Source organism: Drosophila miranda, chromosome 4 (assembly GCF_003369915.1).
Source record: "Drosophila miranda strain MSH22 chromosome 4, D.miranda_PacBio2.1, whole genome shotgun sequence".
Lineage (NCBI taxonomy): Eukaryota > Metazoa > Arthropoda > Insecta > Diptera > Drosophilidae > Drosophila > Drosophila miranda.
In genome coordinates, this window is record NC_046677.1 from 19,122,616 (window position 1) to 19,138,984 (window position 16,369).

General features: G+C 37.9%; 2 protein-coding genes and 2 long non-coding RNA genes across 4 annotated transcripts; 2 read left to right on the forward strand and 2 right to left on the reverse strand.

Annotated features, from left to right (window-relative positions):
- The first annotated feature begins 352 nt into the window (after positions 1 to 352).
- LOC108163451 (ribonucleoside-diphosphate reductase large subunit) lies at positions 353 to 5,969 on the forward strand. Its single transcript, XM_033392820.1, has 4 exons — positions 353 to 477; positions 530 to 618; positions 2,370 to 2,547; positions 3,545 to 5,969. Exons 1-4 carry the CDS (start codon positions 426 to 428, stop codon positions 5,689 to 5,691), a joined length of 2,466 nt encoding a protein of 821 aa, XP_033248711.1. The 5' UTR covers positions 353 to 425; the 3' UTR covers positions 5,692 to 5,969.
- Positions 377 to 1,041, reverse strand: LOC117188654. The gene is made up of 2 exons (XR_004472780.1): positions 772 to 1,041; positions 377 to 689 (listed from the first exon to the last, which is right to left on the reverse strand). It is a non-coding gene; the product is annotated as an uncharacterized LOC117188654 (long non-coding RNA).
- On the reverse strand, positions 5,666 to 6,575 carry LOC117188653. The gene is made up of 2 exons (XR_004472779.1): positions 6,283 to 6,575; positions 5,666 to 6,232 (listed from the first exon to the last, which is right to left on the reverse strand). It is a non-coding gene; the product is annotated as an uncharacterized LOC117188653 (long non-coding RNA).
- A 448-nt stretch (positions 6,576 to 7,023) lies between these two features.
- LOC108164102 (inactive rhomboid protein 1) lies at positions 7,024 to 14,766 on the forward strand. Its single transcript, XM_033392635.1, has 7 exons — positions 7,024 to 7,292; positions 8,903 to 11,843; positions 12,554 to 12,895; positions 12,957 to 13,211; positions 13,423 to 13,680; positions 13,737 to 14,021; positions 14,429 to 14,766. The coding sequence occupies exons 2-7, from the start codon at positions 8,925 to 8,927 to the stop codon at positions 14,699 to 14,701; spliced, it is 4,332 nt and encodes a 1,443-aa protein (XP_033248526.1). The 5' UTR covers positions 7,024 to 7,292; positions 8,903 to 8,924; the 3' UTR covers positions 14,702 to 14,766.
- Positions 14,767 to 16,369: the final 1,603 nt, after the last annotated feature.

Consider the following 16,369-nt stretch of genomic DNA (forward strand, 5'->3'; position numbering starts at 1 on the left):
ACAAACAGACATGCTTAAATTTGTAATGGTGGCCACACATTTTTTTATATCAACTTGGTCAAATTTGTTCTTTGATTAATGTTGTTTCTCGCCAAAGACAAGTAGCCGACCGAATAGCTAGGCAGCGGACTGCTGTCAGAGACGATGGATACCCCAAAAGAGAATTGAAAAACCCCGCGATAGAATAGCTTTTAATTCCCTCATGCAACTTCTCGGCATTATATAGTCTTTACTATTATGCTCTCAGTTTTCCGATGTTCCGAATGAACACTGGCTCCTCGACGCTATTTTGACTATCATCATAATTTTCATTTTACTCGATAGTATCAGTAAAAATAGTAAAACAATCATACGGTAACTCTAATTGTTTGGCGCCTTTTTTCGATACTTTGTTGTAACAAACAATTGTGAAATAACCGGGAAAAATGTTGAAAAATAAAACTTTTAAAACGTCCAAATTGTTTGTTGTCAAACGAGGTATGCGAACAAAAAAAATGCACAAAACTGTTATATTAACTTTTGTTTTTAGATGGAAGACAGGAAGAAGTACATTTTGATAAAATTACCTCACGAATTCAGAAGCTATGTTATAATTTGAATATGGATTTCGTTGACCCTGTAAGTTGTATTTAATCTCTTTCTGATTCTTTTCGCAATTAAGCGTGCACATTTACAGTCACAGCATGCGTCTTAGGAATTAGATTACAGTTAATCACTAAAGTATTCGATGCAGGGTAGAAACCTTGATAGGTATTCCTTATACATACGTACCATGTCTTGGTCAAATTTTATGTTTTCAAAAACAAATGTACACACTTATGTGCACATGTGATGCAAAGAATTAGTTTGGTGTGTAGTTTTACTTGCTGAAAAATACGGTAGAGCGGGCTATTCGCTTCTCAATAGGATTTACGTCGGGGCTTAAGTCTACCTATTTTAATACAGGTATTGTTCGGCCTGGTTTAATGTTGTACTTTGTAATGTGTTGCCTTTCAGTATAATAATTATACGTTTTGAGCTCTTGTGACCGAATTAGTTCAGTTCCATTTTATTACTGATTGTTCAATGTTCTTAGGGGCTAACTTAGCTCTAAAGGCTGGGCGCTGCTTTGGCAGCGAAGCCAGCGTCAGAGCCGTATATAATTGTACATATATAATATATATGTGTATGGTAACGGCGTCATTGGACAGAGTGTGCTACATATGTATGCGCGAGTGTTATATATCTTGATCAGCATCGCTCGGATATACTGACGCAACATTGACGCTGTGCCCGCTACACTCAAGTGCACTCATATTGCATCGCACTTGAAATGTCCTGGGTTCTGGAGTTTGTTTAGATCATCGCCGATCCTGGCGCATATCTTTCCAAAAATTTTTGCAACTGTCAGGACCATCTAAACTAAACTTTTCCTCATCACTCAAAATGATATTATGCCACCAATCGCCCAAAAAAACTGTATTTATGTATCTCCAAACTCCAAGCTTTGATTTAGGCACCTTGAAGGTAAGCTTCAGTAACGGATTTTCATGTATAGTTTGGACTATTCAAGTCTTTGTTATTACTCCTTTGGAACTCGGTAGTCCGTTTTTGTTATGACGATATTGCTGTTGTTTAGTATGGATGAGTTACCTGTCTGCTGACCGTTTCTTCTTGCAATGTCAAGGCTCTGGAGGCATAATATGGCATTTAGCGCATCATTTGGAGTGGTGCGAAGGGCTCCACTGATGCATAGGCCGGCGGTTCGCTGAACTCTGACTATACTTAACACGAGTTCCGTTTCCGAGGGATTCAATCCCAGATCGCTTTGCGCTGATTAAGTCGCAGAGTTTTTGAGGGTATTTACTAGAGAAGAAAACTGCAACTTCGTCCGCGTATGCCTCCACTTTGCAGCCTCCCCTTCCTGGTCGCATAGAATCTTGTTCCGCAGAAGAGGAGACAGGACACCACCTTGCGGAGTGCCTCTGTTGACATACCTTGACTGGGTGGACGATCCCATAAGCAATTATTCGATGAGCATAACCAATCCGTAATGGCACCGGTTGCCGGTTACGACATTGTTAAAGGCTCCATCGATATCGAAAAAAAGTCACAACCAAATATTGAAGTTAATCCACCGGCTTTTGAAACGTTTTTAACTAGTCTGCTGCTTCTATTTTTTTTTTTTTTCAGGTCTAAAATATGAGAAATGAATTTTTGCTACATTAAAGATTTTGTAATTTTATTTTTTTTTTAATTTGGTAGAATCCTGTATACAATTTCAAACAATATTAAAAAGAATATTTGAGAAATTTATGCCGTTTCAATTTTTTTCTCTTTGCCATGACCTGGTGTATAATATTCAAGCTAATAAACCTGTTAATTTTTAGGTGTCCATTACACTTCAAGTAATCAACGGATTGTACTGTGGAGTCACTACGCAAGAACTAGACAATTTGGCTGCAGAAATTTCAGCTGGCTTGACTTGCAATCATGCCGACTACGCCATTTTAGCTGCTCGGATTGCAGTTTCTAATCTGCATAAGGAAACAAAAAAAGTTTTTTCTGGTATGTACACAAACAATATCTAGTCCTGGACGAGTGGCATTCGATCTACAAAACTATCCTACTCGGTACTCGGAGTGTATATTTGCAGTCGTTTGATCTATGCTTTGTATTCCGCCTGTTTCCACACCGCGCCTTTTGTTGCATCTTTCCGTTTCTATTTTCCTTTCTTTTTTTTAATTTTAACCCAACGAAGTAACGTTTGGGTGTGGGCGAGGCAGGGCAGTCAGCCGCAGGGAATTCAGTTCTTTATTCTAGTTATAAAAGAGATTTGATTAACTGTATTTCCACAATCTAAAAGATATGATTCTGCGTTTTCGGAATTCCTTTACCTTCAAACTTGTGGGCGCCAAACATTTTTCGATATAAAGGTGTGGTGGGTGTTGAAAAAATGTTAAATATTTGATCTTGTTTCGGTGAGAACGGAAATTAGTGAAAGTAATACAATCTTTCAAGAATTATTATCAATTATAATTGGTGCTCAGGTCGATTTCTGCAACAAATTTCTAGTAAAGAGTCTTTGAGGAAGAATTTTTACCATGAATCATCTTTACTCTAGGGGAAAATAGTAAAGGAAAACATGACTGCAAAAATACAAGAGAATACCCAAAAAGTGTAGTTTAATAGGGCTTCAGATCAAAGTTCATGATATTATAAACCAATTGGTGAAAATAGCTGAGTATCAATCAACTTAAAAAATAGCATAGGCACAAAAGTATGTGGAAATGTGTTTTAATAGACTTTCAATAGTCTTTTGTTGGCTTCGGTGCATTTTTTGCGGGAAATATATATATTTATGTATATATATGTGGTCAAACCGGTCGATAACTTTACAGTTACTTGACCCTGAGAATTTAAAGATAACACTTTCATAAAAAACGCTAACCCTAATTAACCCTAAAAATTATTATACAAACCGTGGAGAGCACATTTCTGCCTTCAAGCCTGTTCTGTTCATTTATTTCTCGGTATTAACAATCTGTTGCAATAAATTTTTCAGATGTCTTCGAGGATCTCTTCAAAAATATCAATCGCGAAACAAACACTGCGTCACCAATGGTATCGGAATTTCATTATAATATTGTTAAAAATAATGCTGATCGCTTAAACTCTGCTATTATTTATGACCGAGATTTTGGTTATAACTATTTTGGATTTAAGACGCTCGAGCGTTCCTATCTACTTAAGATAAATGGGAAAATTGCAGAACGTCCACAACACATGCTGATGCGCGTCGCTCTTGGTATTCATGGAGACGATATTGATGCGGCAGTGGAAACTTACAACCTACTGTCTGAACGATACTTTACGCATGCCTCGCCAACGCTTTTTGCTGCTGCTACAAATCGACCTCAATTGTCCTCGTGTTTTCTTTTGACAATGAATTCGGATTCAATTGAAGGTATTTTTAAATCAGTTGAACAATGTGCACTGATTTCCAAATCAGCAGGTGGAATCGGACTAAATGTTCATTGCATTCGTGCTAAAGGCACTTCAATATGTGGAACGAACGGTACGTCGAATGGATTAGTTCCAATGTTAAGAGTTTTTAATAATGTGGCTCGATATGTTGATCAGGGAGGTGGAAAAAGACCTGGTGCCTTTGCTATTTATTTAGAGCCCTGGCATTCAGATGTTTTTGAGTTTTTAGACCTCAAAAGAAACACTGGAAAAGAAGAAAACCGAGCACGTGATCTTTTTTACGCTTTATGGATTCCTGATCTTTTCATGAAACGTGTTGAGGCAAATGAAAGCTGGTCATTGATGTGTCCACATAAATGTCCTGGCCTTCAAGATGTTTGGGGCGAAAAATTTGAAGAACTCTATGTCAAATATGAGCAAGAAGGACGTGCGAATCGAACAGTGGAAGCCCAGGCTTTATGGTTTGCCATTATAGAATCGCAAGTGGAAACTGGTAACCCATACATGCTTTTTAAGGATTCCTGCAATAGAAAGAGCAATCAACAAAATGTTGGCACTATTAAATGCAGTAATTTATGTACAGAAATTGTCGAGTACTCAGCACCTGATGAGATCGCTGTCTGCAATTTAGCTTCAATAGCACTGAACATGTTCGTAACAGCAGAAAAAACGTATGATTTCAAAAAATTAAAAGAAGTAACCAAAACTGTTGCCAAAAATCTTAACAAAATTATAGACATCAACTATTACCCTTTGCCAGAAGCCAAGAAGTCCAATTTAAGGCATCGTCCAATCGGTATAGGTATTCAAGGTCTAGCTGACGCTTTAATTTTAATGCGTTTTCCCTATGAAAGCGAAGAAGCCGGTCTTTTAAACCAACAAATATTTGAAACAATTTATTTTGGAGCTCTAGAAGCTAGTTGTGAACTTGCTCAAGCATTTGGTCCATATGAAACCTATGAAGGAAGTCCTGTAAGCAAAGGAATTCTACAATATGATATGTGGGATAAAACTCCAACGAACCTATGGGATTGGCAAAGCCTGAAAGAAGACATTAAAAAGCACGGAATTAGGAATTCGTTGTTAGTAGCGCCGATGCCTACAGCATCTACTGCACAAATTATGGGTAATAACGAATCATTCGAACCATATACCACAAATATTTATACGAGACGAGTATTATCTGGTGAATTTCAAGTGGTCAATCATCATTTATTGAGGGATTTAACAGAGTTGGACTTATGGGATGATGAGATGAAAAATAAAATAATTTCCAGCAGGGGCTCCATTCAAGATATTGAAACTATTCCCCAAAAGGTTCGCGATCTTTATAAAACTGTATGGGAAATTTCAGTAAAATCCACAATTAAAATGGCTGCTGATAGAGGTGCATTTATTGATCAAAGTCAGTCGTTTAATGTTCACGTAGCAGAGCCCAACTACGGAAAATTGACATCCATACATTTTTTCTCCTGGAAAGCTGGACTAAAAACCGGAATGTACTATTTACGCACAAAACCTGCCGCCAACGCAATACAATTTACTGTCGACAAGAAACAAGCTGCATCAGCGTTAAATGATCTAAATGGGTCTTTTAACAAATCAACTTTGCTTGATGAAAGTACCAATAACTCTCAGCATATTGAATCAGACCGAGAACGCCATATGGCTGAAATGGTTTGCTCGCTCGAAAATAAGGATGCCTGTTTATCATGCGGATCTTAAATGCATGTAAATATATAAGTAATAAACAAATAAGTCAATGAGTTAAATTAATCCCATCATGTAACAACAAACATAAAATAAAAGAATATATACAGAAGTACGCAGTAGTAAAAATTGACATTAGTCAAACAATATGGCGAATGGCATTCAAGCCAAGCCAGCAGAGCAGTACGACATTTAATTTAATATTTAATTTACTTATCAAACCTTATACACATGTTAAAGAAAAGTTTTTGTATAACAAATTCAATAAAGAACACTTCTACTAGTGCTACTTACAAGCAGATTAATAAGGCCAGATGTAGTGGTCTAAAATACATCTTCTTTTTGCAGGTTAAACAAGTCGCTTTAATGAGGTTTGCGACTTCAAACTTAATTAGTCTTTTGATTGTTGATTTCATTTTTTTTTGGTTCATGTAATTTTTTGTTAGGATGGTATAGATTGTCTGCTCAATCAAGGTTTGGATAACTCTGAACTAGTAACGGTGTCTTCAGTCTTCGTTTCTATGGACGGAGCCAATTATTTCATCGGCGTAGCCTTCTAGAAGCAGAGATTAGCGAGTCTAGTGTGATGATAGCATTAATATATACCTGACAGTCGAGGTTGATTTAACGGTACACATCTTAGCCTGGACTACATGCACTAGTCAGGGATATGTGGGTCGAAAAGGATTTGAGCTCTGCCTGGGGGTGCATTTCGAAGATACGATGACTCCGTACACGCTACTTGCAGCTAAGCTAGTTTGCCCTTATGTCATCCGGCCCTGGAGATTTGTAGGGTTGCAATGATGTGATAGCCTTAACTATATGGTCTGGTGCCATTATATCTCTTACGAGATCCGCAATTCGCTTGCTTCGATCAACAGGGAGGACGAGGGGACTCAGCGCTGCTGAGGTTATAAAATAAAAACAAGAAAAAGAAGAAATAAATTTATGTTACTACTTGTTAAAACTTTTTTACAAAAATATTTATTGAGGTTTAAATGAGTTTGGTTTTGTTTAAACTTAAATATACGACTATAAGTATTAATTTTATTTTTAGAGATAGGTTAGATCGTTTAGGAGATATTCAACTTTTAAGCGTGAAAAGTAAACTGATTCATTTAAGCTGTGAGCCACATCAGGCCATTTTTCGATGAATAATTTTGTAATTTATCAGCGCACATGATTCTTTGCATAAATTTCTTTATTGTTTTTTTTTTTTTTAATTTTCTATTTAATTTAGGAACATTTTAAACTTTCAAAATCCATTTTATTCAGTATTTTTTGTCATCAAGGATATTGGACATGCGCATTCAACATGTATTTGAAATGTATGCAAACATGTGTATAACATTGAATTTGAAAGCGATTAAGTGACCAAGGATTGTGAACAATAAATGTGCAAAAAATCTTCTATATAATTTCGTATATATAAGAAGATATATTCATGGATAATATATACAAGAACAAAAATTTCACCAAGTTTTTATTAGTGTTGCTACACTTTTGTTTATAGCTCTGAAATATGGCGAAAAATCGATCAAAAATTGTTGAGGAAAAGGAAACCAAAAATTTCTATGTGAATACCAGCACATCTATTTGTGTTAAACATATATGAGGTATGTAAATCAGTATGTAACTGTGTGTTAATTGTACTCTTAATAGATATATCTAAAATTATGTATCCATTATATACATACATATATACATAATTCATAAATTTCAACATTGATAGTAATTCTGGCTATAATGTTGTTTTTTGTTAATGTTATGTATTCAAATACATATGTATGTATGTATATAAAAAATATATATCGTGGAGTGAAACTAGCAAAACAAATTATTTTTAACTCCTGTATTGTTAATCGATGACTTCATAAAAATCAAAAATGTATACAACAAATCAGACTTCTGCCACTTCATGTTGGGATTAGGCATGAAGATAGTTTGAAATGTCATACTCAATAAGAAGTGTTTTTTTGTTCAGTGTGCAGGATTCCTCGGTTACGAATTCTTCTGCTTCTCGCTAATGAACAAGGGATACTTATGGTACGAACAAAAGGAAACAAACATAAACATAAATAATAGTGGAATCGAAAAAGTTCGCACAGATATGCAATGTGTTTGACGAGATAAAAGTATGATGGCTATCTCTCTTTAATATCTGATTCGGGCCCAGTATACTTCGGTCTTCTTTCAATTTCATATTTCAATTTAAGTAAAATCATATGAATATCGTTTTCCTCTTGTGGCAATTGGATGTGATGAAACTGCTGTGAACACTGGAGCCGCATGTCAAGTCATATGTTTATTGGAAAAAAATCTTAATGGACCTTGTAGTGGTTCGTGTGCTTGTTGCATGCGAATGAATTAACAGAACCATAGGATAGGAATAGGATTCGCCAGCACAATCCTTACAAGAACTAGTTACTTTCATCATGAAAGTATACGCACCAACCTGGTTTGACATCAAAACAATGTCAACTTGCAAATATGGTCGAATTCTCATTTTGAGCATTGTTAAAAGATGTAAATATTTGAGAGATAGTCTTAAGAGCATTGTTTTGAAACAATATAAGGGAATTTCTTATTCTGAAGGCGGGAGTGGAGGCAAGAACGCGAGTTCCAGAACTTGAAGTTCATGCTTCAGTGCAAATTATAATGCTCTGCTTATAACAAAATGTTCGATTAGAAACAGCAAAATGGAGAACTGAATATTATCGTGTATTAATTTCTTACAACTTGATAAGTTTCCTTGCCAAACTTAAGCTGTGGAAAGATGTGTCAAGCTTGTGTTAGAGGTCTGTTAGGTCTGAGGAAACTAGCTAGGGATGGGTTCATTACCCGAATAAAAGGAAGGAAATACCACTGTTTGAGACAAAATCTACATTTTTGTAAAGAAAATAAAATATAAAATACTAGCGGACCCAGCGACCGTTGGCACGCTCATATTTACCGCCATCAGACAAACTTCAGAGTAATAATAAAACACATATAGTTCAAATTTCGATATGATTTATTTGGATATGATTTCGGATAGCAAGTGAACGTGAACGTCGCATCTTGAGTGTCGATCCTTGCAGGTCCTACTATCTTTAAACAAATTTTCTGAGAGAATAAAACTACATTACAACATATTTAATTTAAATCGAGACTTTATTCATCATATATATTTAAAAGTTTAATTAATAATGAAACTAAAATTGGCTCTTATATATTTTCTTTTCAGATGAGAAACCATCACTGTTATTATGACATCAAGTGGAGAAAAACTGTCAAGCAATAATTGCAGAACTGGAAAAAAGTGTCCAGACAATGTTCATTTCATAATGCGTGCAAACGGTAATATCAGCATCAGTCAAAGAAAATCTGTTAATTCTCAGAATCAATTTTCGTTGACCTTTGAATCAAATGAATGTGATGTGATGTACTGCAGTTTGCAATCTTCTCGCTTAAATGCGCAGTCTAGTGATGCTTTCCAGCCCAACGCTGGAAAGCTGAAACTGTCGCCGCTGGAAAAGATTGACGATGCCAATACCGCAGCCCCTCCATCGCCCGCACCTAATAATGATGGTTTTGAGGCATGCGTTAACCAGTTAAAAACTCATACATGTAACGTAACAATATCAAAGTCAGACAACCATGCCTTAGTTCCGAAGCATGGTATCGGATCAACAAGCTACCATCAACGTGGCATATCCCCAAACTCAAGATATCGTCTGGAGCGGTATAAAGAGGCTAAGCCAGCTCAACAACCAAAATTATTAGAAGCTGTAAATGTTCCGTCAACAGTTCCATCTGTTTCCTCAACTCGATTACTGCTACCATCCAATGTAGCGCTACCGATGGGTCAATGTGAAAATTATAATGCGTATCTAGGATCGGCGGTACATACACCAGTAAAGCGATATGTGCCAACTCCACCGCCTGCTATTGATATGTATGCAGGCCTAACATTACAGTCCTCGTCAGCGAATATGACCCCCCCGGCATCATCAGTGCAGCCTCAGTACGGCAATATGCCCTATAATTATCGTTCAAAGTGCTGCCATAATGGCAATGTGGAATCTATGCATGGAAGTTTGACCAAACCATCACAAACATATGTCGCGAGTGTATCCTGTTCAACATCTTGTACCTCGCCATTGCCCGCACCATCAACAAGTATTTCCATGGCTTTTTCAGCAGGCAACCATTGCTCGCCAATTATGACAGCTACTGCAGAGCAAACGATAGCTCACAGTAGCGACAACTCACATATAACCAGCCGAAGATCGGACGAAAGTGATTCTTTAATTGTTATAGCACCTGGTACCACCATAGCCCAATTGGAAGCGGACAGCCCCGCCGGCACGTGCATGCATTGCAATACAGCACGACGAACCACTGGGGTACATCAGACAACACAAACGACTGGACCTATTAGTCCTGTGCCGATATCTTTGTCTGTTCCTATGACTGCGCCAGTTATATCGAGTTTGAGTGAGCAACTTGCAAATACAAATACCGACTCAAGTATCGTGTCCGTTCAAACGAAGCTCCATGATAGTAGAAATATTGCACTGAAGCAAGGGTCGAGTCATCATCAGTTGTACGGACCAGGTACTGCAGCTGCGTTTAGCCATCTTATAAGCAATCCACGCTTACAGCATACTCACCACACACAGACACATCAACACCAGTCGTTGCAAATACTACCGCAGCCTCAAATTCATCATTACTCTTGCAAAAAGCGAATAGTAATCTATTTAAAACGTACAACTTCCCAATTTTTTGGAGTTGAGCCAAGTACTGAGGCCGAAGATTGTGCTCTGTGGCATGGTCGACATCGTCGACTAGCTATTCGTCGATTTGGATTGTTCGATAGCGCACTAGAATATCGTGTCCAACAGTCGATTAGACACGGTGTTAATGTCGAAGTTGGAAAGCAAAATAGTCCGGAAATGAAGCAGAACTGTTCTAACGCAAGCAGTAATTACGCACAGGATCGCCCCGACATTCTACCCGTTCAAGATGCAATTGCTATGAATATGACATATTCTTCAGATAATAGGCGACCCAAATTCTACACTAACAGAGATTTTTGTGACGGTGAATTTGTAGAGCGCAAGGCGTCAGTTGGTCACATGTTTATAACAATGGTTAATTATTTGCTCCATTTTATTTATAAAAGGCAGACTAAGTGCAGCCACAGAGTAAAACATCAGTGGCAATGGTCACGTAGTTTTGCACCGTTACATGTGCAAAGCAGCTCCAGTTTTGATCCGACTCACAACGATCAACCGATTGATATAGAAATAAGCAATAGCATGACGGATGCTTTAGAAACGATAATTGTTGATGAACTCTTTTTTGATAGTCCTTGCGAAGTGTCTACTGCATCTGCAAATGATGACATATCTGATATTAGCAGACAAACCATTAAGCCACGTGTCTCCACACTGGGAACCAATGGTACCAATATGGGAGTTGGAGTAAGTGTGTACATGACTGAAAGACACCAAAACGGATGGCGCACATCCGCTCTGATCAGCAATGCATGCACAAATGGTGATATTAATTTAAATGCTGATCAAAATTTACATCAAGTAAATGCGGGTCATATACAATTGTGCAACTCAATCCCTAGCCAAATACAACCATCCATGCGAACATCACAATCTACAACATCTGCATGCCAACGTGGTACACGTATCACAGCTCAGCTGTTGGATGGAGTCTTGGAAAACTCAAGGCGAACCCCTTTACGGCGCATCAAATATTTCTCAGTCAATGATTTAGACGATCGAACGGATCATCGACCTATATTTACCTATTGGATTAATACCGTACAGTTTTTAGTTTTAGTTCTATCGATAATATGTTATGGTATTGCTCCAATTGGAATTGGCTCTGAACAAAAAACAGGACAGGTACTGGTCACCAGTCTAAGTCTGCAGACGGTTCAACATGTAGAACAACGAAATCTGTGGATTGGGCCTAGAAATATTGACTTAGTTCACATTGGTGCAAAGTTTGCTGCCTGCATGCGACGTGACAGCAAGATCATGGACGTGGTTATTAAGACAAGACGTCACGAAAGGGAAACAGCCTGCTGTATCCGGAATGATGACTCCGGATGCGTTCAAAGTTCTCAAGCGGATTGTAGTATAAGAGGCCTCTATCCTACAGTAAGTAAATATTTCAAAAAGCTGACAAATACTTATCAAAACAAAAACAGTGCTGAGGTTGGGAGTCTACCCTATACTATATTTTTCAACAAACCCAAGCTGTTTCCATACCGCACCTTCTTTCACTTTTCCCCACCAACGACGTATTATGCTGCCGTTTTATGTCTCTCAATACAGCAGGACGATAAAGAGATAGAGGGAACGGGTGTGGCAGTGCGAGTCCTCAACTACTCATTTCGGCCAAACAAATTATCCTATCTGATTTTGCAATCTAGTAGATATGATCATTATCAACGATTGCCACTTTTTTCGTGTCTTCAATATTGTTCATTGGACGTTGATATGCAATGAGAGCACCGTCAAGTAGCCCATTCGTTACCAAGCCGAGGGCTGTCACGGGCCTGGGCCTAAGATCCGCAGGCAGATGATGCTTAATCGCCAACAGTAGAATTAAGCAACATTTTTAACTCAAATAACAAATTTGTAAATGGGAGTGGCAATTTGTCTTCATATTAATAATAGCCCAGGCTAAGAATGTACAAAACATATTTCTGCTTTCCCGCTCTACCACAATCACCCCTCTCACAACAATTCGACTGGTTTTAAACTATTCTTATTTTCCATTGACATATTTTCATGAGGTATAAAATGAAGATCAATTTTATGAGAATCTGAATCTTATTCAATTCTTTTTTAATCCCATTGATTAGAAATCCATATCAACATGGAAAAAATGGTCGCCCGGCGAATCAGGACCTGGTGGTCGAATTTCTGGATCAGTTTGTGGCTTAGATCCAAAATTTTGCGATGCACCAGCGTCAATAGCACCATATGAGTGGCCCGACGACATCACAAAGTGGCCCATTTGTCGTAAAACGAATTCATTCACGCAGCGCTATCGTTATAAAGACCATACTTCTGAGCATATGGTCTGCGAAGTAATTGGTCATCCTTGTTGCACCGGGTTATACGGAGAATGCCGAATAACGACGCGGGAGTACTGTGATTTTATAAATGGATATTTTCATGAGGAAGCCTCTCTCTGCTCACAGGTGAGTGTTAATGGCTTGAAATTGTTGTCGTTATTCCAGTACCTGTCCCATTTACTTTCAGATATCATGCCTCAACAATGTTTGTGGCATGTTACCATTTATATCTGTGGAAACTCCAGATCAGCTCTATAGACTGTTAACATCACTGTGCATGCATGCCGGTATCTTACACTTGGCAATTACACTCATTTTCCAGCATTTGTTTCTTGCTGATTTGGAAAAATTAATTGGAACGCTCCGAACTGCTGTTGTCTACATAGTTTCCGGCTTTGCAGGAAATCTTACAAGCGCTATAATTGTACCACATCGCCCAGAGGTAATTCAAAATATCTAAAAAGTTGCAATGTGAAGTAAATTGTCCAAGTCGAAACCTCCATCCTCTTTTCAATGGAGTCAATGGAGTAACGAGAGTAAAGAGAGGCTCTTATATCAAATCCTAAAAACAATCGGCACGTTATCGTACAAGATAGAATTTTTATTGTTTCAGATGTTTTATTAAAAAATCTTTTAATTAATTTGTTTAACAGGTTGGACCATCAGCATCGCTCTGTGGTGTGGTGTCTTCGCTTATTGCACTTTTGATATGGATGCATTGGAAATGTCTTCACAAGCCGCATATTGCTTTATTTAAATTGTTACTCTTATGCAGTGTTCTGGTCGGAATCGGAACCCTACCCTATCAGCTGAATTTTGTTGGACTTTTGGCTGGAGTGGCTTGTGGTGGCCTTTTAACTATGACCCTAGTGCCATTTACAACATTTTCGAAATACGGACGAAAAAAAAAGGTTTTAATTATAAAGGATTTTGGTTTATAAAATATGCTCACTGTTTTTATTTTCAGATAAAACTTATTTGGACATGTCTATTGTTCCATGTAGTAATATACAGTGGTTTGATTGCGACGTTTTACATTCATCCCAGTGAATTTCATACAATAAGCATTGTGGATATTTTTAGTAATAGCAACGGATACGATAATGTTACCAACTCTGACCATCATGGCGTTGACGTCATAAGCAGCACCACTAGATACACGGAGGCCCAAAATCCCCAATTTTATTATCACCATCATTCTGATGATATTATCAGAAATAGTGTCGCATTCACAGAAAGAGCTCTTGTTTCGGTAAGTAAAATTGGTATACCAAATATGTATAAGTTAATTTTATCTGTATTGAAAGGACAAAAAAAAGTTATTTTTAACTCAGTTTAGTTTGCAAAGTGCATTAAATTAATATCAGAAAACGACTGACTTAATATATAATTATAAGTGTTAGAAACCTACGATTGATCGCGGTAGAGGAAAAGATGGCAGAGTTTGTCAGCGGAGTCGGCAGCGGCTGCCGTCAACGGGAAGTCTGCATTGGTAGCATTGCTAGCATCGGTGGTGAAGGTAGAGCGCAGCAATGTCAAAGTCGCATTGTCAGCATTGCCGCAGACGCGTCGTCGGAGATGGGGTGGAGATAATACACGTGTCTCTCTCTGATTGACTTTAAGGACATTAATTTAGTGAACTTATTTTTTTTTTTGCAGCACATAATATATCCATCAACTCCACGGAAAGCAAGTGTTCAACAGTGGCAGAAAGCTGAGTTGAGTCGTTCGTTGAATAACTTTACAAATTATAGTAATATAAAAAAAAGTATCGAACATATATCAAACGTAAAAAAAATGTTTACCCTACCTGTTAGATTAACAATCCAAAATAACCATTCAAATCTTATGACTGAATTAACAACAGTGAATACCAAAATGAACCAGAAATATTTAGGTTATATAAACAACACAAAAGCAAAAAGCCCGTAATTATTTTAAATAATCGAATCAATTAAATAAAATATAAGTATATATAGTATGTAACACATTATATATGTATTGATAATGTATTATAACTTTCAAATAAAATATGAAAAAATAAATATAGTCCTAATAAATTTCAAAAATTTAATGATAATCACCATTTGTATTTTTTTTCGTCATTGGCAACTGAGCTGTGGCCTTTGGCCTGGGCGACCTTTGGGTCCGTCCACTGCCGTGGCCCTCTTCTTCGCCTTTCCTTGAAAAAACATACTTGCGAAGAATTGGGGAAAATTGGGGGGTTGTTTGAGTCCTTACCAAAGTATCAATGATATTTCCAAAATCAGGAACGTATGGAATGGCCAGATCAGCCCACAAATAATGGAGAATACAGGATATATATGTTAGTCCTTGGTCCTTGATAAGGACTCTATCAAATCAGGGACATTTTTCTGGTCACAGGAATCCATTGCACGCCTAGATCGGCCCACAAATAGCCGAGAAAACTAAATATGTATGGTTGGGGTTTTTAGAGTCCTTACCGAAGGAGCAAGGACATTTTTCTAATCAAGGCGGCCATTGCATGCCCCGATCGGGCTACAAAATAAGGGTTTAAACAAGATATATATGTCTGGAGAAAATATCCTTTATCCTTAGTCTTTGCAAAGGACTCCATAAAATCAGGGACATTTCTCCGAACACAGGAAGCCGTCGCACGTCCCGATCGGCCCACAAATAAGGAAGAAAACAAAACTTGTTTGTAATTTGTTATTTTTGAAAAAGTAGTTCACGAAATCCTTAATAGCCCCTTAATAGCCCCGTACAAAAGAAAAAAACTCGCGTCAAATGGCCAAAAACTGGATGGGATACCAGGCAAACAGAAATCAGCGGCAGGCAACTGTAGCGAGTGCAAAAAATGGTGCATACTTATGGGGGACGAACAAAATCAGCGACCTTCTGCTGATTTCTGTTGGCCTGGTGTCCCATCCCGTTTTTGGCCATTCGACGCGAGTTTTTTTTTCTTGTACGGTGGCGCCCCTATAGGCGATTTCTCGAACTACATTTTCAAAGCCTGTTATAAGTCAGTTTTGTTTTCTCCCTTATTTGTGGGCCGATCGGGACGTGCGACGGCTTCCTGTGTTCGGAAAAATGTCCCTGATTTTATGAAGTCCTTTGCAAGGACCAAGGATATTAAGGATAAATAATACTCATATTCTCCGTTATTTATGGGCCGATCTGTGCGTGCGACGACTTTCTGTGTTCGGAAAAATGTCCCTGATTTTATAAAATCCTTTGCAAGGACCAAGGATCAAGGATATTTTCTCCAGACATATATATTTTGTTTTCTCCGTTATTTGTGAACCGATCGGAAGGGGCGACGGCTTCCAGTGTTCCGAATAAAATCCGTGATCTGATGGAGTCCTCATCGAGGACCAAGGATCAAGACATATATATTTCTCCAGACATATATATCTTATTTAATCCTTTATTTTGTAGCCCGATTTGGGCGTGCCATGGCCTCCGTGATCAGAAAAATTTCCTTGATCTTTCGCTAAGGACTCTAATAATCCCAACCATACATATTTAGTTTCTCGGCCGATCTAGGCGTGCAATGACTTCTTGTGATCGGAAAAATGTCCCTGATTTGATGCGAGTCCTTATCAAGGACCAAGGACT